The sequence below is a fragment of the Hypanus sabinus genome, chromosome 5 (genome assembly GCF_030144855.1).
Source record: "Hypanus sabinus isolate sHypSab1 chromosome 5, sHypSab1.hap1, whole genome shotgun sequence".
Classification (NCBI taxonomy): domain Eukaryota; kingdom Metazoa; phylum Chordata; class Chondrichthyes; order Myliobatiformes; family Dasyatidae; genus Hypanus; species Hypanus sabinus.
Genome location: NC_082710.1, coordinates 103,533,147 through 103,558,014, shown reverse-complemented (window position 1 = coordinate 103,558,014; position 24,868 = coordinate 103,533,147). Strand labels below are relative to the sequence as shown.

Below are 24,868 nucleotides of genomic sequence, written 5' to 3'. Positions count from 1 at the left end.
AGCACAAGAAAAAGATATCTGTCTGCATTGTGTGGAAGGCATTATGCACAATTCTTTGGCCTATTGTTCAACAGAACTTAGCTCCCGGGGGTAGACAGTTGTTGGTCTAATTTTGCTTAATGTACTGCTTTAGATAATAAAGAATTTCTAGGCCTGAAGCAAAATAGAGCAAAAGAAAAGGGAAATCCCATGGACAGTGATGAAATTGCAGAGATTGTGAAATAAGACAAGAGTTCCTAGTTTGCACAGAAGAGGATCACATTGCTGCACAAAATATCGAGTGAGCAAAAGAATATGCCTAGCAGGACAGACAATACACAAATGAGGAGGAAAGATTTTGATTCCACTCAAAGCAAAACAGGTAACAAAATAAGTAACTCCATAAAGGAGATAAAAGCATTAGGAGTTGTACGTTTATGACCCCCAATCAATGCTGGTAATGCTGGTCATAGTATGAATTAGAAATCAGAAATGCATGCAATTAAGTCAAGAAGGGCTTTTATCCTCACATGAATCAAACCACATTAGCCACAATAGAGTGGAGGATAAATTCATCTAGTGCATGAGATAACTTAAGACACAAGTACACTGAGGAGCTAAAGTGGGAATAAACTACCTTGAATCCAATCAGCTTGAAGGGAAGAGTTACCATCATGACAGCATTTTATATTAACGGAAAAACATCTAACTTAATCTGATACTAAGGTTTTAAATCTGAATAAAACAGTAAAAGGCACAAGGGAAAGTTGTCTATTGGTGGGTTAGTTAGCAACATTAAGAAGGTGTAAAAGTAAAAATTCAATCACTAACATGCAAGGTAATAATGTAAGCAACATACACAAAATGCTGGTGGAACGCTGCAGGCCAGGCAACATCTATAGGAAGTACAGTCGACGTTTCGGGTCGAGACCCTTCGTCAGGACTAACTGAAAGAAGAGATAGTAAGAGATTTGGAAGTGGGAGGGGGAAGATCTGAAATGATAGGAGAAGACAGGAGGGGGAGGGATGAAGCTAAGTGTTGGAAAATTGATTGGCAAAAGGGACACAGAGCTTGAGCAGGGGGAGGATCATGGGATGGAAGGCTTAGGGAGAAAGAAAGGGGGAGGGGAGCACCAGAGGAAGATGGAGCGCAGGCAAGGAGTGATTGTGAGAGGGACAAAGAGGAAAAAAACGGGGGAGGAGGGGCATTAACAGAAGTTAGAGAAATCAATGTTCATGCCATCAGGTTGGAGGCTACCCAGACGGAATACAAGGTGTTGTTCCTCCAACCTGAGTGTGGCTTCAACTTGACAGTAGAGGAGGCCATGGATAGTCATATCAGAATGGGAATGGGACGTGGAATTAAAATGTGTGGCCACTGGGAGATCCTGCTTTCTCTGGCTGACAGAGCATGGGTTTTCAATGAAACCGTCTCTCAGTCTGCATCGGGTCTCACCAACATATAGAAGGCCACACTGGGAGCACCAGACGCAGTATATCACACCAGCCAACTCACAGGTGAAGTGTCACCTCACCTGGAAGGACTGTCTGGGGCCCTGAATGGTGGTGAGGGAAGAAGTGTAAGGGCAGGTGTAGCACTCGTTCCACTTACAATGTTAAAAGCCGGGAGGGAGATCGATGGGAAGGGACGGGGGGACAAATAGACAAAGGAGTCACATAGGGAGCGATCCCTGCAGAAAGCGGGGGGGGGAAGATGTGCTTGGTAGTGGGATCCCGTTGGAGGTGGCGGAAGTTATGGAAAATTATATGTTGGACCCTGAGGCTGCTGGGGTGTTAGGTGAGGACAAGGGGAACCCGATCCCTAGTGGGGTGGTGGGAGGATGGGGTGAGAACAGATGCACGTTTATTGGGAGAGATGCATTTGAGAGCAGAGTTGTTGGTGGAGGAAGTGAAGCCCCTTTCTTTAAAAAAGGAAGACATTTCCTTTGTCCTGAAATGAAAAGCCTCATCTCGAGAGCAGATGCGGCAAAGACAGAGGAAGAGTCCAGGTAGCTGTGAGAGCCCATAGGCTTATAGTAGACATCAGTAGATAAGCTGTCTCCAGAGATAGAGACGGAGAGATCAAGGAAAGGGAGAGAGGTGTCAGAAATGGACCAGGTAAATTTGAGGGCAGGGTGAAAGTTGGAGGCAAAATTAATGAAGTCAACGAGCTCAGCACGTGTGCAGGAAGCAGCGCCAATGCAGTCATCGATGTAGCGAAGGAAAAGTGGGAGACGGATACTAGTATAGGCTTGGAACATGGACTGTTCCACATAGCCAACAAAAAGGCAGGCATAGCTGGGTCCCATATGTTTGGAGGAAGTGGGAGGAGCCAAAAGAGAAATTTTTAAGAGTAAAGACTAATTCCGGCAGACAGAGGAGAGAGGTAGTAGAGGGGAACTGGTTAGGTCTGGAATCCAAAAAGAAGTGGAGAGCTTTGAGACCTTCCTAGTGGGAGATGGAGGTATATAGGAACTGGACATCCATAGTGAAAGTAAGGCAGTGGGGGCAGAGAACTTAAAACCATTGAAAAAAATCAAGAGCATGAGAAGTGTCATGAACATAGGTGGGAAGGGATTGAACGGGGGGGGGGGGGATAAAACAGTGTTGAGGTATGCAGAAATGAGTTTGGTGGGACAGGAGCAAGCTGAGACAATGGGTCTACCTGGACAGGCAGGTTTGAGGATCTTGGGTAGGAGGTAGAAACGGGAAGTGGGAACTATGAGGTTGGTGGCAGCGGATGGCAGAGGCCAGTGCCCAAGATGGAGTTGACTAGATTTACAACCTTCTGCAGCTTCTTTCAGTCCTGTGCAGTAGCCACTCCATACCAGACAGTGATGCAGCCTGACAGAATGCTCTCCACGGTACAATGGCCTGGTGCTCCTTAGTGGGGTCATGTTTGAGGGGTAAATAAGAGGATGTATCAGCAAATTGTCAGTAGAGGTCAGTACGCCAGACTACAACAGCGTTCCCCTCCCCCCCACCTTATCAGCGGGTTTTATAGTAAGGTTAGGATTGGTGTAGAGGGAGTAGAGAGCAGAGCGTTCAGAAGGAGTGAGGTTGGAATTGGAACAAGGTGCAGTGAAGTCGAGATGGCTGATGTCCTGTCAGGAGTTAGCAATTTAAAGATCCAGAGCAGGCAGAAGACCAGAACATGGTGTCCATAAAGAGGAGGCTGGTTGAAGACTGAACAAGGGGTCATCCGTGGGGGTAGGAGAGTCCTTGCCGAAGTAGGCTCAAAGACGGAGCCAGCGGAAGAAGAGTTCAGCATCATGACGCACGCGGAACTTGCTGAGGTGTGGGCGAAGGGGGACAAAGATAAAGCCCTTACTGAGGACACAGCGCTCTGCCTCAGAGTGTTGAAGGTCAGAGGGAGATGGCAAAGACCCGGCACGGATGACAGCTGGGATTAAAGGGAGGAGGGAGGTTGGTAGTGTCAGTGTTTGTGAAGATAATAATGTAGTTAGTTAGTACATAGAAATAAAACAGGAAAGTTACAGACAGTGCCACATAAATAGTGGAGGTTTCATATGTTGCAGAGCAGCAGTAAGCGTATGGACTGCAAAATATTTCTAAGTCCAGCAAAAAAGGACCAAGACAATTGAAAAGCAGGCTCATAAGAAACAAAAGCAGACTGCAAGAGAATTTATAGATAAGAAAAAGGAAAACAGCTAAAAGTTACAATTTCTTACACTGAGGCAAGAAAAATAAGCAAATGACGGAGAAATTTAATAAGCATTCTATAACAAAAATATTTGCAGCAAAAAAAATGGTGAACTACCAGATGTAGACTAAACATAGAGCTGAAAAATTAGCATTTGTACAACATACTGGCAAAAGCAAACTGACTGAAAAAGACTTGAGAAAATCAACTGTGTGTATGCTAAGAGACAAGAATTTATATTTTGGAAAGTAATAATTTACTGCAAAGATCAATGGCTCTTTTATTTGCATATACATGATGATTCCATTGATCTTGTCATAGTTGACTCAATGTCCCTAACTTCAACCTTAATCATGGTGTAAATTCTATTTTCAATCTACACAAGGCATAGAGGCTGAAACTGTTCAGTAAGTGGTCTTAGACCATGGAATACCATCGAAAAGTGTCTGCTGAAGGAATTAATTCAGTAGATTTGTTGGTCATTAAGTAGGTAGTTAAATAGGACATCTGACTTTAATCTTTATCACATGAAATTTTGCACTGCAAATATGAACATGGATTCTAAAAGGCATTGTTGAATAAGTTACAGAGGGTCACTAATAAAACTTTTTCGCAACAGAAGAATTTCTGTGAAATGAATGGAACAAAATTAAGAAAATGACCCTTTTTAAAAAAAAATCAATCTCCTCTGCATCTAGTAGACAGAATTTTGCCTCTGCTTTCAGCTAAATATTCTCAATTGGGAATCGTTGCAATTCATCTTTTCTGCATCCTTTCCAAACTTTTGATACCCTCTGTATGAATGCATTCATCTGACCTAGAAAGCTTAACCCTTATTCTGAAACTAACACAATTATTAAAAAATTATACATTGTACTGTATCACAACATGTGCGAGTGACATCAAACCCACTTCTGATAATAACTTTGTCTTAAGCATATCAAGATAATACATTATAGACCTAGGATGATGCAGCACTGAGACCCTTTTATTTTTGTATCTTTTCTTTATTTAGAGATACAGCAGAGAAGAGGCCCTTTCAGCTCACCAAGCACAGTGCCTGGCAACCCACTGATTTAACCTTAGCCTAATAATAGGACAATTTACAATGACCAATTAACCTACTAACAAGTATGCCTTTGGATTTGAAAAGGAAAACCTAAACTTAAATAAAAGTAGTAATAAGATCAAGATTAAGCAAATAAAGGCTGAGCTGAGAAGACTAAAATGGCATTTTAACATCACTATTTTCAAAAGTGTAGAAAAACTACAATAGTTTAAAAAAAAGAATGTGAATATTTGAAGAAAAGTTATACATAATGTGCTAGTCGAAGATTAAGTTCTGTTTCTAGGAGTCGCCATCGATACACCTGACCAAACAGCTTCTTTGTAAAGTAATATTTAGATTACAGAAAAGTACTTCACAAGTACAGGCCCTTTGGCTCACCATGTCTCTGCCAACAAAGACGACAACCTTATCCTACCTGCTGGAACATGGTCTATATCTCTCAATCGCCACTGTCTAAATGTTTTAAATTTTGTTATTCTGTCTACTTCTACCACCTCCTCTGCATGTACATTCCAAGCACCTACCACCATAAATTGAATGCTATTTGGATGGCAAAATTGATGGCTTTGCGGCCAAGTTTACAGAGGAAGCAGGGATTCTCCAGGACTTAGATTAAGAGAATGGGCAAAGAGGCAGATGGAACATAGTGTGGAGAAGTATATGCTCATACACTTTGATAGAAGAAATAAAGGCATAGACTAGTTTCTAAATGGAGAGAAAACTCAGAGATCAGAGGTGCAAAGAGATTTTGGAGCCCTCGTGTAGAATTTCCTAAAGGTTAAGTCTATGGCAAGGAAAGCAAATCTAATATTAGCATTCATTTCAAGGCGACTGGAATATAAAAGCAAAGTTGCAATAGTGAGGCTATATACAGCATTGGTCAGACCAATTGCAAGCAGTTTTGAGGCCCTTATCTAAAAAAGGATGTTGTGGCTTTAGAGGGGGTTCAGAGGATGCTCATGAGAATGACCCCGCAAATGAAAGGGTTAGTGTACAAGGAGCATTTCTGGATCAGAACATAGTGAATCTACATACACCCCATCCTCGTTATATGCGCCTTCAGACTATGCAGATTCACAGTTATGCAAGGAGTACTGCTTTCCCACCAACATAAAGTCACCTGTGAGTTATGAGAGTCTTGCCTGTAAAGTTCTTTTGTTGCTTGACAATGTGCCAGCCCATCCTAAACATTTGGACAGCATTCATCCTTGCGTTTCCTGCCGCCTAACACAACATCACTAATTCAGCCACTGAACCAAAGTGTGATCCACATTCAAGGCGTATTTTTTTTTTAAAAAAGGCGAACTATCTCTCAGATGCTGCAAGCAACAGATGATTTTGAAAATCCCAGGAGTTTACCAACGGTGAAGTCAGAACACTTGGCACAAATGGGGATGGACATGGACCTACGTTTAGAACAAAGTCAGCATCTCAGTCATTCCCTGCCGTCAACCCTTCTTCCCTACAAGCAAATTTATGCTGAAGAACAAAATGCTGTCAAACAACCCTCACTACTTTCTTCAAACCAGTGTCATCTCCTGCTGTCGGCAGTTCTAAGAGTTCTGTGAATCTTCCTTCACCTCTATGATCCTGACACCAGAACAGCCACTCATCTCCCGGAGCAAACACACCTGCCACTGTTGGTGAGTACTGTACACACTGGTATGTTAAATTTTTATGATTTATTATGTTGAATATTACCTTAAATTGATGAAATATAATACAAATGCTGCCTTGTGGTACTGCCTTTGTATCATATTGGTTTGAAAATGTGAATAAATTACAGATAAAACATATTTAAGAAGCCCTCTGGAATGCATCCCTATTTTCTCCATTTAAATAATTATTCACGTTATGCATCTACTGCGAGAAATGTATCCCCCGCATATAACGAGGACAGGGTGTAACTCATTACAAAAGAAGGTTGTGGAGACCAAGTCATTGGATATACTTACAGCGGAGTTTGATTAGTAAGGGTGTCATGGTTATGGGGAAAAGGCAAGAAAATGGGGTTGAGAGAGATAAATCAGCCATGACTGGATGGTGAAGCAGACTCGATGGGCTGAACATTGTAATTCTGTTCCTATATCTTGAGGACTAAATGTAAAACAAGCTCCTTTAAACTTGCCTTATTTCACATTAAACTAGTACCGTCTTAACATTTGGCATTTCCATCTTGGGGGAAATGACAACTGTCCACCCTACTTTACTTATAATTTTATATATATTTCTATCAGGGCACCCCTCAGACTCTGACATTCCAGGAAAAACAATCCAAGCTTTCCCAACCTTTCCTTATAGCTAATACAATGCAATCTATATAACATCATGATGAATCTCTTCTATACCCTTTCCAAAGCCTTGAATGCAGCAACCAGAACAGCACACAGTACTCCTAGCTAGTTTTACATAGCTGAAACATAATTCAGAGTTTCATACTTAAAAAGTTCAAATACAGTTGAAGTCAGAAGTTTACATATACCTTAACCAAATACATTTAAACTCAGTTTTTCACAATTCCTGACGTTTAATCTTAGAAAACATTCTGTCTTAGGTCAGTTAGGATCACTACTTTATTTTAAGAATGTGAAATGTCAGAGTAATAGTAGAGAGAATGATTTATTTCAGCTTTTATTTCTTTCATCACTTTCCCAGTGGGTCAGGAGTTTACATACACTGTTAGTATTTGGTAGCATTGCCTTTAAATTGTTTAACTTGGGTCAATTGTTCTGGGTAGCCTTCCACTAGCTTCTCACATTAAGTTGCTGGAATTTTGTTCCATTCTTCTAGACAGAACTGGTGTAACTGAGTCAGGTTTGTGTCTACTCCTGCATCACCCATCTGCCACCGCGCTTGTTACTTCAATATTTCCATATAATTTTCCTTCCTCATGATGCCTTCTAGTTTGTGAAGTGCGCCAGTCCCTCCTGCAGCAAAGCACCCCCACAACATGATGCTGCCACCCCCATGCTTCACAGTTGGTATGGTCTTCTTCAGCTTGCAAGCCTCACCCTTTTCCTTCAAACATAACAACGGTCATTATGGCCAAACAGTTCAATTCTTGTTTTATCAGACCAGAGGACATTTCTCCAAAAAGTAAGATCTTTGTCTCCATGTGCACTTGCAAACTGTAGTCTGGCTTTTTTTATGGCGGTTTTGGAGCAGTGGCTTCTTCCTTGCTGAGCAGCCTTTCAGGTTATGTCAATATAGAACTCATTTTACTGTGGATAAAGATACTTGTCTACCTGTTTCCTCCAGCATCTTCACTAGGTCCTTTGCTGTTGTTCTAGGATTGATTTGCACTTTTCACGCCATCTCTAAGAGACAGAATGCGTCTCCTTCTTGAGCGGTATGACGGCTGAGTGGTCCCATGGTGTTTATAGTTGCGTACTATTGTTTGTACAAATGAACATGGCGTTCAGGCGTTTGAAAATTGGTCCCAAGAATGAACCAGACTTGACATCATTTTCTGACCTCAATCCGATAGAAAATTTGTGGGCAGAACTGTAAAAGCGTGTGCGAGCAAGGAGGCCTACAAATCTGACTCAGTTCCACCAGTTCTGTCTGGAGGAATGAAACAAAATTCCAGCAACTTACTGTGAGAAGCTTGTGGAAGGCTACCCAAAACATTTGACCCAAGTTAAACAATTTAAAGGCAATGCTACCAAATACTAACGAAGTGTATGTAAACTTCTGACCTACTGGGAAAGTGATGAAAGAAATAAAAGCTGAAATAAATCATTCTCTCTACTATTACTCTAACATTTCACATTCTTAAAATAAAGTATTGATCCTAACTGGCCTAAGACAGGGAATGTTTTCTAAGATTAAATGTCAGGAATTGTGAAAAACTGAGTTTAAATGTATTTGGCTGAGGTGTTATGTAAACTTCTGACTTCAACTGTATCTAGACAGACACTCTTTGTCAACTGCACATACTGTATTTCATTTCCTCCGTCAGGTTATTAGAAAATGTTGATAATTAGCACATGGACATAAAGAAACTAACTGATTGCAAAAAATGTCCTTAATGATCCTGGAGACTATGCATTAGCATGAATATCCCCTAACCCAGTAATTTTTAATCATACTGCATTTGCAACATTAACATTCAATAAATAATGCTCAATTCCAATCTTCAAAATAAAATCACTTTAAAAATTCAAATGTACCTTAGTGCAGCATATTGCCACTGATCTTTTAAATCATTAATTTGCCCTATGCCACCTATCCCAATTAACTGCCTTCATTATTTCACAATGAATAAAATTAGATTCCTAACTACAATTTCTTTATCATGGTATAACATTTAGATAAAAATGCAATTGCAGTATTGAATACCAACAAGGACAGCAACCACAAATACAACTCAGTATCATGTAAAAGTCATGTAAAGGGACCTTCTATACAATTTTTATTAATTAAAATTAATTTGTTTTGCAAAAGAAATTTAAAGGGTCATCACATTCACACAGATAAAAACAAGAGTCACAGTAATAATGATCAGAAGCAACACATTTAATTAATGACATTTTTGATCTGACAGCAGAGGATACATTTTCCAATTCTGACGAGCTCATACTACACAACTCAGCTGATAAACCGCTTCTCTCTTAATCTGGTTATGATACAATTCTAAACTGAACATTAATAGCGAACTAGCTGTCCTCAGATTTTGGTACACCAAGATGTTGGAACAAAATACAGTGGATACTGGTTAACTGGGAAACAATAGGACTCATACATTTTGACATAATTAAGTGGCTGTCCCAATTAGCCGATGTTTCATAGAAATAGTTAAAAATTAAAAAAAGTAAATTATGTATCTAAATGAAATACAGAACCAAAGAGAACAGTATCAATACTAATACAGTACTAGAAAACTGTATTAGACCCCCAATACTTATTGATGGAGGAATTAATCTGCATCACATTCCTTTGTAAATAAACAAACTCAGCAGATACCTAGTGCAGATTATGGACTGCTTTCATACAATGCTATTGACAATTACATCCTCCAAACCTTTATTTTTAATTGTAATATTCAAGATGATTGTAGATATCTTCAAATTCCCCAGAGCTCCTAACTTGAAGTATTGAAACTATTTCATTTTCACTCCTAGTTATTTCTGGCATCTCAAAACCAGAATGCTTCAAACTGCAGTGGATCTGTAAAATGGAAGCCTACCAATCTGTAAGCCTATCTTTTGACAATACAGGCTCACAAAAATGATGAAATTCACATCAGCTGAGACATGATCTACCTGCAACAGACACCCTAAAGCACTGAAAAGATATCAAGACTATTGAGCAAAATCAACACAGAAAATCTCTCATATTGCATTCAGTGGGACTGTGGTTTATTAACAATAAACCCCCCCCCCCCCCCCCCCCCCCCCCCCCCCCCCCCCCCCCCCCCCCCCGACATCCATTCTGTGTTTATTGGTACAATTTGCAACAATTTTGTAACTTGAAACACCGACAATGTAAATACATTGAAGCTCTAAAACAGGAGTTCCCAACCCTTTTTTTTAAAAAAAAACTCCATGGACCAATACTATTAAGCAAGGGGTAAGTGAGCCACAAGTTGGGAACACCTACTCCAAAATGTTCCAAAGCAGGGGTTGTGGTACATTTGTTGTTTGGAAAATTTATGGATTATATTCATTAACACAAATAATTGCAAAGTATATCACAGTGATATTAGAATCATTGCAAAATTATATTAACACATCATACAGCAACAACAGCTACGTGCACGAGATTTTGGTTACTGCAACCAGCACACCCATGCAGCTTAAATGAAACAGTGCACAGCAATGGCCGTAGCTGAAGGACACTACCAGGAAGGTTTGAAGGTAGGTAAGTCATCTGGACCAGAAGGAATACAGCCTAAGGTTCTGAGAGGCAGCTGAAGAGATTGTGGAGGTATTAGTAGTATTCTTCTAAGAATCACTAGATTCTGGAATAGTTCCAGAGGACTTCAAAATTGCAAACTTCACTCCACTCAAAGGGAGGAAGACAAAAGATGGGAAACTATAGGTCAGCTAACCTGGGAAGATGTTGGAGTCCATTACTAAGGATGGGGTACGTGCAGGCACATGACAGGAAAAGAACCTCGTCTTAATCTGGGAGGACCCATAAGGACATATTGAAGTTAATCCAGTGCTAATAGTCTGAACCCACAGATTTAGTGTTTTTGTTTTGGCTAGGAAAAGAAATCATACTACAAGTTGTTATGTCTAAGTTCCCTGGTGCTTTAGAGAAGTTTCGCTGGACACTTTAATGCTGTGGGATCCTTTAAACCAACACTTTCAAAATATATCTCGAGTGTATTTTTCTGGTCTGTTCTAAACACACTAATACTACTGCAAGAACTGGGCAGTAATTGCACTTTGGCCACTTCTTACAAAGCTACAAATTAAATTCCACCTGTGATTATGTGACAGTCTTTGACTCTTCAGTCAACATGCACAAGCACACAGCACTGAAGTCAGTAAAATTACTGGCCTAATTAACAATTAAAGACTTATGATATGTACTTTAAGGTGAACAGAAATTTTGAACCATCAGGTATTTCCTTCTCTCCTCCCCCCATTGTAAACTCAAAGATGACAGCAGCTTCTGTGTGATAAGACAATCAATTAAGCAAAATACCAACTCCAACTGATGCTCAGAATAGAACAAGTAGTGGCCTAAAGAAATAAAGCATCTTCTTTCCAAAACCTAACACACATTCCTTTTTAGAACGCCACCACAAAAACTGAAATACGATTCAAATTATCTTGAAAACTCTTCACTAAAATTGCAACTATGTCTGTAAATGTTTTAATCACAAATTTTAAAGCTTAGCAAGTATTGGAAACCCAATGCTTTCCCCAATATACTACAGCAAGTATCTGGAATAGACTGCTATAAAAACTTTAATCCTTTTCTAAATGAAAAATGGTAAATAGATAGGTTTAGAGGGATATGAGCCAAATAAACCCACTATTACCTTCAATAGAAGCTGGAGATGGCAATTGGAGTGGTGTGATCTTTGAAACAGCAAATAAAAACAGAAAAATTAAACAACCTATACAGAATTATACAGTGGATATTTTAAAATCAGTGACAAGATATAGATACGATTAAATAGTGAAATTATTACACACAATCTCTAGAATTTGTAAGGGCATTAATAATATACACATGCAAATAGTGCCATCATCCAGAATTTCAACAACCCCCTCCTCCAAAGTTTGAAATGAAGAAAAGGAAGAAAGCTGTTTGGTGGAAATGTAAAATGTAAAAACAGAGTTATTGTTAAAGTTTTGCATGTTTTTATATGCATGAGAAACATTAGTAGTATAACATTTCATACAACTGCTGTCAAAAATAATTTGGATTGGCAATCTGACCATTCCCACATAAAGGCTGCATACCACTAGAGCAATAGCTTCATTATATCAACTTAAATATTATTTTTAAATGGTGCATTGAAGCCACCACCACAAATTACCACAGGAAATTGAGCCAATTTTTCTGATTAAAAAAATAAGGTAATGAACTGTAATCACCACAGGCAAGAATATAGAAATTGTGAAAAAGCACACCTTTTCCCCCAAATATGTAGATGAAATACAGTCATACATGCAAGATATAGCAACTGAAAAAGAAAAAATACTAGCTTCTCCCACTAAGCGTGAATTAGGTTATAGATAAGTTTAGTGGGATACGGGATCAGAAAGATGATTCACGAAACATAAAGGTAGCATCTTAAATATTTACAACCTGTCCAAAGGAGACAGTACTGTAGTAATCTTATGTATTATACCGCACTGTTGTCACAAAAAAAACAAGTTTCATGACAATGTGAGAGATGATAAACCTGATTCTGCTGATCAGATTGTGGCAATTCAAACAACACATACAAAGTGTTGGTGGAACACAGCAGGCCAGGCAGCATCTATAAGGAGAAGCACTGTCGACGTCACTGCCGAAGTCTCAGCCCGAAACGTCGACAGTGCTTCTCCTTACAGATGCTGCCTGGCCTGCTGTGTTCCACCAGTATTTTGTGTGTGTAACCTGATTCTGATAATGAGTCGCTATTGTGGACTGAGAGTCGGGAAGAGGCAGAGAAAGGGAAATCATGGTTGGGAAAGGGAAGAGAGAGGGGATGAAGCTTGAAGCACCAGAGGGATATTCAGTAATGATTAATACACCAATTGTTTGGAATCAAATGACCTTGCCTGGTGGCCCAGAGCAGGGGTCCCATATCACCCCCGTCCCAGCATTCCTTCTTTGCCACCTGTCCCACACCCTCCTGCAGTGCTTAACCCTCGTCATTCCCAATATCCTTAGCTCCCTCCAAGTTTGCAAACTCACTCTCCACTCCATTTTGGAGTACTGTGCAAGTCTTAGGCACTGTATATATAGCAAAGTATAAATGCTTAATGTAACATAAATGCTTTATGCTCTTTGGTCTGATCCATATAGACCAAGATTCCAAAAGTTAGGTTTCCTCTTTATCACTTCTGAGAGGGGCAGATTTATTATAGATACTTGAAACTTAAGGGCTTTTAGAAACAACAGATGTCACCTTTCAGTGGAGGAAAATAGATTTAAAGAATTACCAAAATGACTGAAATTTTTATTTTTAGTGCAGATCACTTTAACTTGGAAAGCACTGGCTGAAAGAATGGCAAGAGATTGAACAGCTGCTTTCCAATACAATTGTATACATTCCTAAAAAGACTGCTGGATTTTGCAAAATCAGGCCAAAAGAAGAATTAGCGCAAATTAACTTCCTTTGAGCTGTAAAATTCTGCACATGCACTTTGGGAAAACAGAGAAAACCAGTAACGCAACTTATTCTTTTGAGCTGTTCTATATACTTTTATACTTTGGAAGAAAACATTACTAATACAGCTGACCTTTCTTTCCTAGATGAACAATATGGGACTGAAAGGCAAGCTTCCTTAGAGAATAATCTGTAAACATTGATCATTATTTTTAAGGACAAACACTTTTCTTATTTACTCCTCAGTTTTACTTCAAAATATATTGCTGAATGCCTGCTAAGAAATAAATATCACGGGATTATGGTCTTATGGATTACAATGGTGAGTTATAAATTTTCGATCAAGCATATTACACTGTATAGATGTATTAACTTCTTATTAAGTTGTCAAGATATTCAGTGAATGTGTACTAAACTAACTTCATAAAGGATCAGAACGTAAGAGCTCATAAAACAGCACTCATTATTTGGAATTTACACTCAGTAGCCACTTTATTAGATGCCTCCTGTACCTGATAAAGTGACCACTCTGTATGTTCACGGTCATCAGTTGTTGTATGCCCATTAACTTCAAGATTCAACGCATTGTGTGTTTGAATGCTCTTCTGCGCACCACTGTTGTAAAACATGGTTATTTGAGTTATTGTTGCTCTCCTGTCAGGTTGACCATTCTTGTCTGACGTCTTATTAACAAGGTGTTTTCACCCACAGATCTGCCACTCACTGATTTTTTTTCTTTTTCTGCACCATTCTCTGTAAACTCTAGAGGCTATTTTGTATGAAAAATCCCAGATCAGTTGTTCTGAGATACTCAAACCATCTCATCTGGCTCCAACAATTATTCCACAGTCAAAGTCACTTAGATCGCATTTCTTCCCTGTTCTGATGTTTGGTCTGAACAACAGAACCTCGTGTATTGAGTTGCTGCCACATTATTAGCTGATTAGATAGTTGCATTAACAAGGTGTACAGATGTACCCAATAAAGTGACCACTGAGTGTTTGTTTGAAAGGAACCAATCAGGTATGTTTTGTAGAAACTACTGAAATAGTTTTATTAATATTTTCCAGGTGTAATAAAAAAGTTAGTCTTTAAATTTCAAGTGTAAGTGGCATATTAATTTAACCTACATTGAAAAAAATCATCAAAATTAAGGCAAACTTAACTGCACATGAAATATTGTGCAAATGGCCCTCATTTTTAAAATTAACAGGCATACAGTCAGTTTTTGTTGTCTTCACCACTCCCCTCATGAAAATAATATCTCATCATCAATCCCTGCAAGTTTCAAATCAAAACTAATCATTAGATTCCACTTTGTCAAAGAATACAGCAGGGTATAGATCAGTTGCAAAGTTGGGTGGCAAAATGGCAGATTTAATTTTAAATTTTAATTTAATTGCGGTGATGCATTTTGGGAACCAAATATTGGAATAAAGTAGACAATGTCAGGGCCCATAAGAGCATTGATGTACAAAAGGATTTAGGGTGCAAGTCCATAGCTCACTGAAAGTGGGAACACAAGTACATAGTATGATAAAGCAGTAAGGAAGGCATTCTTGCCTTCTGGGCATAAAAACTGGTAAGTTAAGTTACAAGTTAATAAACCCTTCGTTGCACCAGAAATGGACATTGGTGTGCCACATTGATATCATATTAAAGGAAGTATATTTGGAGACGGTGCAAAAGAGGTTCACCAGGACGTTGCATGGATTGGAGAGTGTTAGCTTAAGAGGAGTTCAGTGGGATTATTTTCATTGGGAGTTCAGGAGACTGTGAGGTGCATATAAAATTATGAGAAATATAAATAGGGTAGAATAATCAACATCTCTTTCCCAGGTTGGAATTACTGAATACTAGAGAGCAGCGAAATAGTTTCATTTTCACTCCCATTTCTGTGGGATTATTTTTGTTCGAGTTGTCCCAAATAAGCAGCAGCCCAATTAACTAATTGGGGGGGGGGGGGGGAAAGGGCAAGTGCGTGTGTGTGTGTGTGTGCGCGCGCGCACACGTACATATATTTCTTATTCTAACTTAGGTTCTTGTATGTACTGCTGCTACAAAACAACATATTTCATGACATATGCCAGTGATATTGAACCTGATTCTGATTTGGGAAAGTGGTAGAAGCAGATACAATAGCACCATTTAAGCATTTGGACAGACACATGAACTGGCAAGGAATAGGGAGAGCTTGTACAGGCAGATGAGATGAGTTTAGATTATCATTAGGGCCAGCATAGATAATGTGGGCAAAAGAGCCTGACCTTACGCTGTTGTAAGTTTTCTGTACAGAGATTCTGGACTGCTGCTTAGCAGCATGTATGTTTCAAGACCCTTCAATAACATTGAAACCTCACTGAATATGCATGCCATCCAAAACAGATCTGCATGTCATGCTGTTAAAAAATTTGAATCACTACCATCTAAAGATTTAATACTACTTAACTCTGACTAAAAATCTCTATAAGCAATAAACTAATTTAGCAAATTAGTTTGTTTTTAAATATCACAATGTAGAACAGTACAACCCACAATGTGGTGTTGACCCTTTAACCCTTCTCAAAAGCAAATTACAGCTTTTTAGTTCCACAAATACTTCTATAAATATCACTAACAGTTCCAATGAAAGGTCAGTGACCCGAAACATCAATGCTTTTTCTCTCTGACTGCGCATTTTTAAAAAATTGTTAATTACCAAACAGTAAGAACTTAAGATTTCAAAATTATCTGAATTACCCATTTAAATCATCCTAACAGGTAAATAAGCTGCCTACATTCTAAACAAAAGAAAAATAGAGGCATTGAGAATGTGACCATAGATCGACCTTTCAAAAAATTGACATACAAATACCAGAAAATAACTGCATGGTTTACTATACCATACCATTCAAATCAAAGAATGGCTATTTCTCAAAAAACAAATCCATCAGAAATGATGAATGATAATGTATTATTTTGCACCTATGTTCTATTATTATGGTGGCATATTACTGAACAATTCCAACATCTACTGTGAATACCAATACACAAATTATTCAAGTAAATGATTAGGTTTTTACGTACAAGTCAGTGAATAAGTTTCCACTGCAACGGGAATGTGGAACAGGAGAAAGGAAAATATTGACGGAACCAATGACTACACTTTGTACCCAGTAACACAGGAAGTCATTGCTAATTACAAAATAAACTACAGAAAACCAGCTTTGAAGGAAGAGGTGTGTGTCATGCACATGAGCAAATGCTCTCAGAGAAGTCTCATAACACTTCCCTAATGTCATTTATACTTGGGCAATAAACACTGGCCTAAGCCTTCACCACAAATAAAGTGAACAAGTTGAAGAATAGTCATTCTAAATACACATACTCAGACAGGCTCCACATAGTCTGTAGTATGAAGCAGAGTAAGGATGTTAACTGTATCTGTATTAATGACTTAACCAAATATTATTAAAAGATGTGCGGAGAAAAATTCATGCTTGAACTGTAAGGCTTTAGTTTCAAGGAGATTGAATAGATCATGACAGTTCTTACTGGAGGGGACGCCAAGGGGTGATCCTATAGATGTTTAGAAAATTATGAAGGGCACAGACAGGCTGAAAGTGCAGTGAGAAAGATTTCAAAGAGATCTAACCGGCAAGTTTTTATCCACCACACAGAGGGCAGTAGATATTTGGAACAGTGGCAAGAAGAGGTAGTACTATTACAATGTTTAAAAGAAATCTGGACAGGTATATGAATAGGAAAGGTGAACGGGAATATGAACCAAACACAGGCAAATAGAATTACTGTAAGGAGGCATCTCAATCAGCATTCTCCCCCCTCTCCATGGCTTGTGGTGCATCAGATGGCAATCTCGTCATTTCTTTAGCATTTCTGTTTTTTTCATGATGTTGAGTTGCTAGCTCAACTCTCAGCCTAGCACCTATGGAAAGCGTGCAAGAAGCCATCCAGATTTTAACCCAGAACCACTCGCCTCGAAGTCTGGTGTGGGGGCTACTACACCACCAGTCAGCAATCTTGGGCAGCGTGGGAAAGTAAAAACAAAGGGCAAAGTTCAGTGCTCTAACTCTAATTTAAGTAAGCAAAAGGAATCTTCAAACCAATTTCCTCCTAAAAACGTGGAATCTGGAAAGAGGTTTACAGCCGAGGGCAAAAGAAAAGGGACCCATATGCTCTTGATAAAGATACTGAAAACAACATGCAAATATAGCAGGCATTTATATTGATATTTTGGCCTTCACCTGACAGAAGACTGCAGAACAACAAGAGTAGAAAACAAATTACTTCAAAACTCAGCAAGTCAAGCAGCATCTGGGAAGGAAATAGTTATTGTTTCAGATTAATGACCCCTCAGTAAGAGACTCTCCACAAGTAGCATAGCACCCTTAAGGGCTGAATAGAATCAGAGTCATGAAGGGAAAAATCCTGAATGAGAAATTTGATGGACTTCTCCTAAAGTATAGCAAGCAGAATAGTTCAGGGAATTTCCAGAAGGTTTTGGGTTAACAAAGTTAGAACACATGGAAAGGGCAATGCATTGACATGGATTGAGAACTGATTATTAGACAGAAGCACAGAGTGGGAATAAATAAGTCCTTCTCACATTGGCAGACTGTGACTATAGGGAACAGCAGGGCTCAATATTCATGGCCTACATTAACAATTTGCGTGAGCGCACAAAATGTAATCTTCCTGAATTTGCCAAGAACACAAAACTAAATGGGATTCTGAGTACAAAGAGTCTTCAAAGGAATACGAAAGACTGATTGATGCAAAATGAAATATAATGGAGCAATAAATTCTTCTCGGGCTTCCAGCCAGATACAGGCATCGATTTTAATCGATGTATCAATATCAAACTCTGCCATCTTCATCAGCGATGATGCTTAAACAGGTGTATATGCCCCAGTCATCCATTACTTCTGACTGGATGAGGACTAACCAATCAGTCTTCCACTGTCCTACCTTGCTTACAATCAAATTCCAGTTCTTACTTGGAGCGAGACCTTTGCCTTTGTTAAAATACTTTTTCTCTGAGGTCACCAATGATCTTTGGGACTGCCTGGTGAAGGAAGGCATTGAAATAAAACTAGAGAAAAAGTATTTTAACAAAGACTAAGGTCTCACCTAAATAAGAACTGGAATTTGATTGTAAACAATGTAGAACAGTGGAAACCTGATTGGATGAGGACTAATCAATCAGGAGGAACTAACTGCTGGGGTATATATACTACCAAACTAGACAAGCCTAGGCATCATCCTTGATGAAGATTGCAGAGTTTGTCATCAAAATGTCAGCTAAAATCTATACCTGTACCAGGCTGGAAATCCAAGAAGAGTTCATTCATCATATATGCTGGGAAAACACGAGATTCTTTTTTAAATAATGTGGTAAATACACGGTCACCCACTTTAGTATACATAATAGAAAAGCAATTGAATAAATGTCAAGAGACCAGGCAGTGTTGATGCTCAAAGATGTGTTTGTGCACAATTCACTGAAGACTAATGTGCAATCATAACTTCAAATTAAGGTAAACAATATGTTAGCCTTTATTTCAAGAGGCTTTATGGCCTTACTTTTAACTGAACAGCAAGACTTCATCTGCAGTATTGTGGACAGCTTTGGTCTCCTTAACCAATAAATTATATACATCAAAAAGCAAGTGTCATGAAAGTTTACTGAATTGATTTCAAGTTGATTCTGATTCCTGACTTGCTGTATCATGAGATTAATTAATATAATCCGAGCCCTCTTGAAGTTTAGAACAATAAGAGATCTCAGTAAAACAATTTTTTTAAGAAAAATGCAGGGAGAATGTTTCTCCTGATGGAGGAATCTTGGACCAGATGAGAAGTTTCTCCCCTCAGAGGGTGGTGAACTTGAGGAACTCTTGGAAATGCAATAGTTGCACTTATTTCAAACAAATCAATGGTGCCGAGTTCAAAGATCTTGATGAACGGCATGTCAGACTTAGAAAAGTCAGATGAGCCTTCCTATTTTTAATGTTTGAATTTTATATTTCTGCAGTTTATGTTTAAAATATTTTCAACACAAATAGAAATGTCTTAGTATAATTATATAAGATCATGAGTAAGCCACACAATTTTCGGTCTCCAATTACTATGGAAGGGATGCAGTGAAATCACTAAGTTGATTCTTGAGGTGATGAGTCCATTGTATGAGAAGAGATCGAATAGGCTATACTTTCATCGTGTAATTTAAAAGAATAAGAGAGGACTTCAATGTCTTAGAGGGTTTTCCAGGATGAATGTGAAGAGGATCAACAAAGAGTACTGGAACACCGTAGTAGGCCAAGCCACATTTGTGGAAACAAATCTGTAATCCCCATGTCCAGGTGTGCAGTAGATATTTCATCCAGGAATTATAGTGTTACAGTATGGGGTAATCAATTTAGGATTAAAATAAAGAGTGTGGAAGTTCAGTCATTGTCCGCATTCAAAACAGATATTGGGGTGAAATTAGTATAGGTAAACTATTGAGACAGAACAATCTCGTAGAGGTGGCAGACCTATTCCTGTCCCTATTGCTTAAAAGTTTCATAAAAGTAATACGTTCCGCCATCTGCAAATCATAAAAGTAGGCAAATGATTCTATAGGGGAGAGGATGTCATAGGGCCAGGAGAATGAGATAGTGGCTTATTGCAAAGAAATCAATATTGGTCTGGTTTATGTTCTTTACTGTATTTAACCTACAGTTGGCCCTCCTTATCTGCGAGTTCTACGTCCGCAAATTCAACCAACTGCAAATTGAGAAAACTTGGAAGTGCTCTTCCAACACTTGTTGTTCGAACATGTACAGACTTTTTTTTCTTGTCATTATTCCCTAACCAATGCAGAACAACAACTATTTTACATAGCATTTACATTGTATTAGGTATTGTAAGTAATCTAGAGACGAGTTAAAGTATACAGGAGGATGTGCGTGGGTTATCGTTGATCGGGATCGAAAAAAATCGTAAGTTCTCTTACTAAGTAAGTCGGAACAGTTACAACCAGTATTATTTAGCGTCAGTCAAACATTTGCCTTAGTATATGGTATATATTTTACCTTTCTATGCATATAAAACACTTAAGAACTCATGTTTCAGCGCTGGGCTCGAGAACAGAAGTTCCCGAGTTCGATCCAGTGACAGACCACTATCGAGTGTGCTCTCTATTCGTGCCGTGTTGATGTGGAGGATCAAAAACTCAAAACCCGAAATCCCAATAATTAAACCACTGTGTTGCTTAGTAATAATTGTAGCTTTCATCGGGGCAGGGCCTTTCTCACTTTATCCTTTAAAATTGTTCCAATTGTTGACCAACATAGCCTAACACTTTTACAATGACCATTGGCATTTCATCTTTTTCCAATCACTTTATTTTCAATCGTGATCGTGATTATTTTCGTGAACAGAAACTCTGCGGATTCAGAGCTCGGCAGCCGGGTCCTAATGTCCACTGCATTGAGACAGGTTAAATAAGGTCTGGGATTCTGCTGGGTCCTAAGGTCCACCACATTGAGACAGGTTGAATAAGGGACTTGAGCATCACGTTTTTTGGTATTTGCGAAGGGTCCCAGAACCAATCCCTCGTGGATAAGGAGGGCCAACTGTATATACTGTTTATTTTGAGAGATAGGATAAATTAACCTGAATCAATAACCCTCACCAATATTTAACTACAGCTTTTATAATGAAGAGTATTTTAAACTACACCTAAGTACTTCTTTTGGAGAAATCTTGAATTTAATGTAAAATCAGGAAAAACATATTTAAATAACCATTCATAAAGTCTTATAAAGGAAGAACTGAAAAAATGCAGTTCTTGACTTGTTCTACAAATCACAATAATACTGCAGTCTCTGCAAAAAATATATAGGCTACATAAGGCAAATTAGAAGTTCAAAGAGATCTTCTTCACTGTACTTATTCACCTGGTCATGAGTTCCAGGATAACTAGCGATCTTCTCTATCAAGTTTTCAATACTGGACTAATTGTTGGAAAGTTTCCCTTACATTAATTTCTCAAACAACCTTGCTACAAATTTGCAAAATATGCGTAAATGAAAGAATTCCTTAACAGAAACATCTTGATTTAATATTATTTTTAAGTAGTGTTAGCCAATGTCATTATTCGTCAAATTCACTCTATGTTGAAGCTCTGAAACAGGGATTCCAAGCCTTTGTCATTGCATAGACTAATAAAATTGAACAAGGGATCTATGGACCCCAGGTTGGAAACCCCGACTCTATCGTAAAGTAAATAATCTAGTGACAATATAAAGGACGTGCAATCTTCTCTACTACGTGACTGTCAGTGAATGGCAATGTTAAACTATGATTTCACGGCGATATTTTTCAAAATACTGAGGGGGGAGTGTTAAAGCTACTTGCAGAAACCAAAGCAACACACAGAAAATTCTGGAGGAACTCAGGTTAGGTAGCATGTCGGGAAATGAATAAACTATCATCGTTTCACGAATTAATGTTGCTGCACTCCACAAGAAAACCGGCGATGACAAGAAACTGGTCATCCCATCCGCATGCAATCTGTGTTTATTACAACACCGGCACCACACGAGATGAGCGTCATGGGGGGAACGCCCAATCAGCGGCCAGTATCGCTCGGGAAGCCGGCAAACAACCTAGATTGACGGGGGCGCTGGGCCAATTGGCGAAGGGAAAAGGCGGGACTTCATTTCCCCTCAACCAAAAACCGTCAAGTCGGCCGCACAGGATAAGAAATGGAAACTTTGTTGTGCCCCTCCCCCCTTCCCTGTAAACGTCACCCTCGGTGCGAACAAACCCATATTCACCTCAGTTCACTTGAGGAGAGGTCTATTTATGAAAGTAAGGAGAGTTCGGTTTTTTGTTTTCAAATTTCCGCGCCAAAAGCCCGCTCGCTGGAAATGACAACAATGGCGGCCGGCGACGGCGGGCGGAGGCTGTGGCTTGCGCAGTGAGTAGACCGCGGGCGGCCGCTCTTCCCTGTCTCCCCGCCCCCCTCCCCACTCACTCACCGACTCCTCTTCTTTTTCCATTCCGGTCGGCATCTGCGGCACGGCCCTGTTGATGGACACGCAGTCCTGAAGATCCGGCAGATCCTTCGCCCGGTAAATGGGCAGCGGCTTGGCGGCGTCCAGGGCTCGCGCCCGGAACGAGAGTTTACTCATCGTTGTGCGCAGAGAGCGAAGAGGGAGAGAAGACGGGATCCCTCCCCTTCTGTTATCCGCGGCGAGGATGATTTTTTTCTCTCACACACACATACACAAAAAGCGGTCCTCACTGGCACAAAGATGGCGCTTCAAAAGCAGTCTTAAATCGGCGGCCGGGCGCCCGGAGCCGCTCATGGATGCGAGTTAAGGAGTCCGTCCGCTGGGTCGGTCGGGCGCTCCTCGAAATGCCCCTCATGCCGACCGAGCGCAGCCCGAGAAACCGAAATTTAGCCGTCGGTCCGCGACATGCGCCACGGCAAACATGGCGGACATTAAAGCAGCAATCCCAGGGAGCCGCGCGCGCCTCCGGCAACGTGGGGGGAGGGGTTGCGCGCGCACCCTCGCGACCCAGTCAAGTGCGGTGCCGGATTTCAGCGGCGCTGAGGCGAGAGCATCGCCACGGCCTCGGTTCGCCGGACCGCTTCCCTCTCTCTCTCTCTCTCCCCCCGCACGGAAGATGCATATATCTGCAAAATCACACAGGCAGGGGGCCGCGAAATAGTCTGTCTGTTCAATAAAATGGCCAATACCTGGGCACCTGCAACTTGTTGTTGAGTCATTTCTGTTTTCCCCCTCCTGAAGTCAAGATTCGTCATAAAAAAAACACAGGAAATGTTAGGTGGTAATAGTTTGTCAAGAAATTACTATGTTTTTAAACCAGATACGGCTTAGTTTTTTCAAACGCGTTGGAGTATACACTTATTTTTAAAGCATTCTCTTTATTTCATTTTGCTGCCCAGTGACCCCTTGTTCAATTGTGGAACAATTTACAAACCAAGTTAACCTACCAACCAGCACGTCTTAGGACTGTGGGAGGAAACCCAGTCATGGGGGGAATGTACAAATGCCTTGCAGGCAGAGGTGGGAATTGAACCCAGTTCAGTGGTACTGTAAACCATTGTGCTAACCACTATGTGATTGTGCCTCCTCTTAAGACCCATGTAACTATACTGCTACATCCAGTCCATATGAAGGGTCTTGGCCTGAAACACTGACCATCCACTTCCTCCGTTTCCTGTCGTCACATGTGTGCTGTGGTCTTAATAAAAAATAAACAGTTCCGATAAATAATGCCTTTCATGTCCTATGGCATCGTTAAGTGCTTAACAGTAGTTACAGAGAAAATGCAATGCAGGTGGACAACAGGGCATAACGAAGTAGGCTGTGAGATCAAGAATCCACCTTATTGTACAAGGATAGTTCAGTGGTTCAAAAATAGCAGATTAGAAGCTGTCCTTGAGCCTTTCAAGCTTTTTAAAATTTTGGCAATGGGAGGGGGAAGAAAAGAATGTCCAGGGTGGGTGGAGTCTTTTATTATATTTGCTGCAGTGAGAGTCTTGAGTGGAAGCTGCTCTTCATGATCTGCGTTCACAAACTCCAGTTTCTATTCCAAACCGCGATGCATCCAGGCAGGTATAGCATTCTGGTATAGCTATAAAAAAATCACAAGTGTCAAAGGGGACATGCCAAATTTCTTTAGCCTCTTGAGGAAGTAAAGGGGCTGGAACGCTTTCCTGTATGTGGTGTCACATGTTTGGACATATTATTAGAGATTCAGCCACAAAGGTGGTATCATATGCAATTTTATAGATCAGGGCTTCCCAACCTTTTTTTATGACATGGAGCCTTACCATTAACCGAGGGTCTGTAGACCCAGATTACGAACTTCTGTAGATGGAATTATAGCAGAATCTGGCAATGCAGGCATAGCTATACTGTGAGTACAGTCGGGGTCTAATGGCACAGCTTTGTTAAGTTGAGAATATTCATGGCGGAGGTGTCCCTGCCTGTGGTCTGTTGGTCAGGAAGTCACAGATTCATTTGCAAAAGGACATGTTGAGTCCCAGGACGAGAGTCAAGATAGAATTGTAAATGTGGAATTTGGTCAATGAAGCTGTGACAGATGACAATGGGCCAAAAAAGGAGATAAGTTAAAGAAGATAGAATAGAGCATTTTGGGGATGATGGTTGTAGGGGTGGAAGAGGTTGCAAATATTGAATAGGAATCCATGATGAAATTTTAAACACATTTATGAGAATTATTATTTCAGTGGATTAGATTATGGGGTGATTAATCAATTGAGTAGTTTCAATTGATTAAAGGATTTAAATGTTAAAAAATGTATTTTTTTTCTGGCTGGGAAACAGTT

The 24,868-nt window shown here is 39.8% G+C and overlaps 1 protein-coding gene across 3 annotated transcripts in view; it reads right to left on the bottom strand.

Moving 5' to 3' along the window:
- Window positions 1-22,676, bottom strand: part of epc2 (enhancer of polycomb homolog 2 (Drosophila)) — a 67,947-nt gene extending 45,271 nt beyond the window's left edge. For all 3 annotated transcript variants that reach the window (XM_059970272.1, XM_059970273.1, XM_059970275.1), the window contains exon 1: window positions 22,524-22,676. In XM_059970272.1, coding sequence (XP_059826255.1) covers window positions 22,524-22,676 — 153 coding nt within the window. The remainder of the gene's footprint in view (window positions 1-22,523) is intronic.
- Between the last annotated feature and the right edge of the window lie 2,192 nt (window positions 22,677-24,868).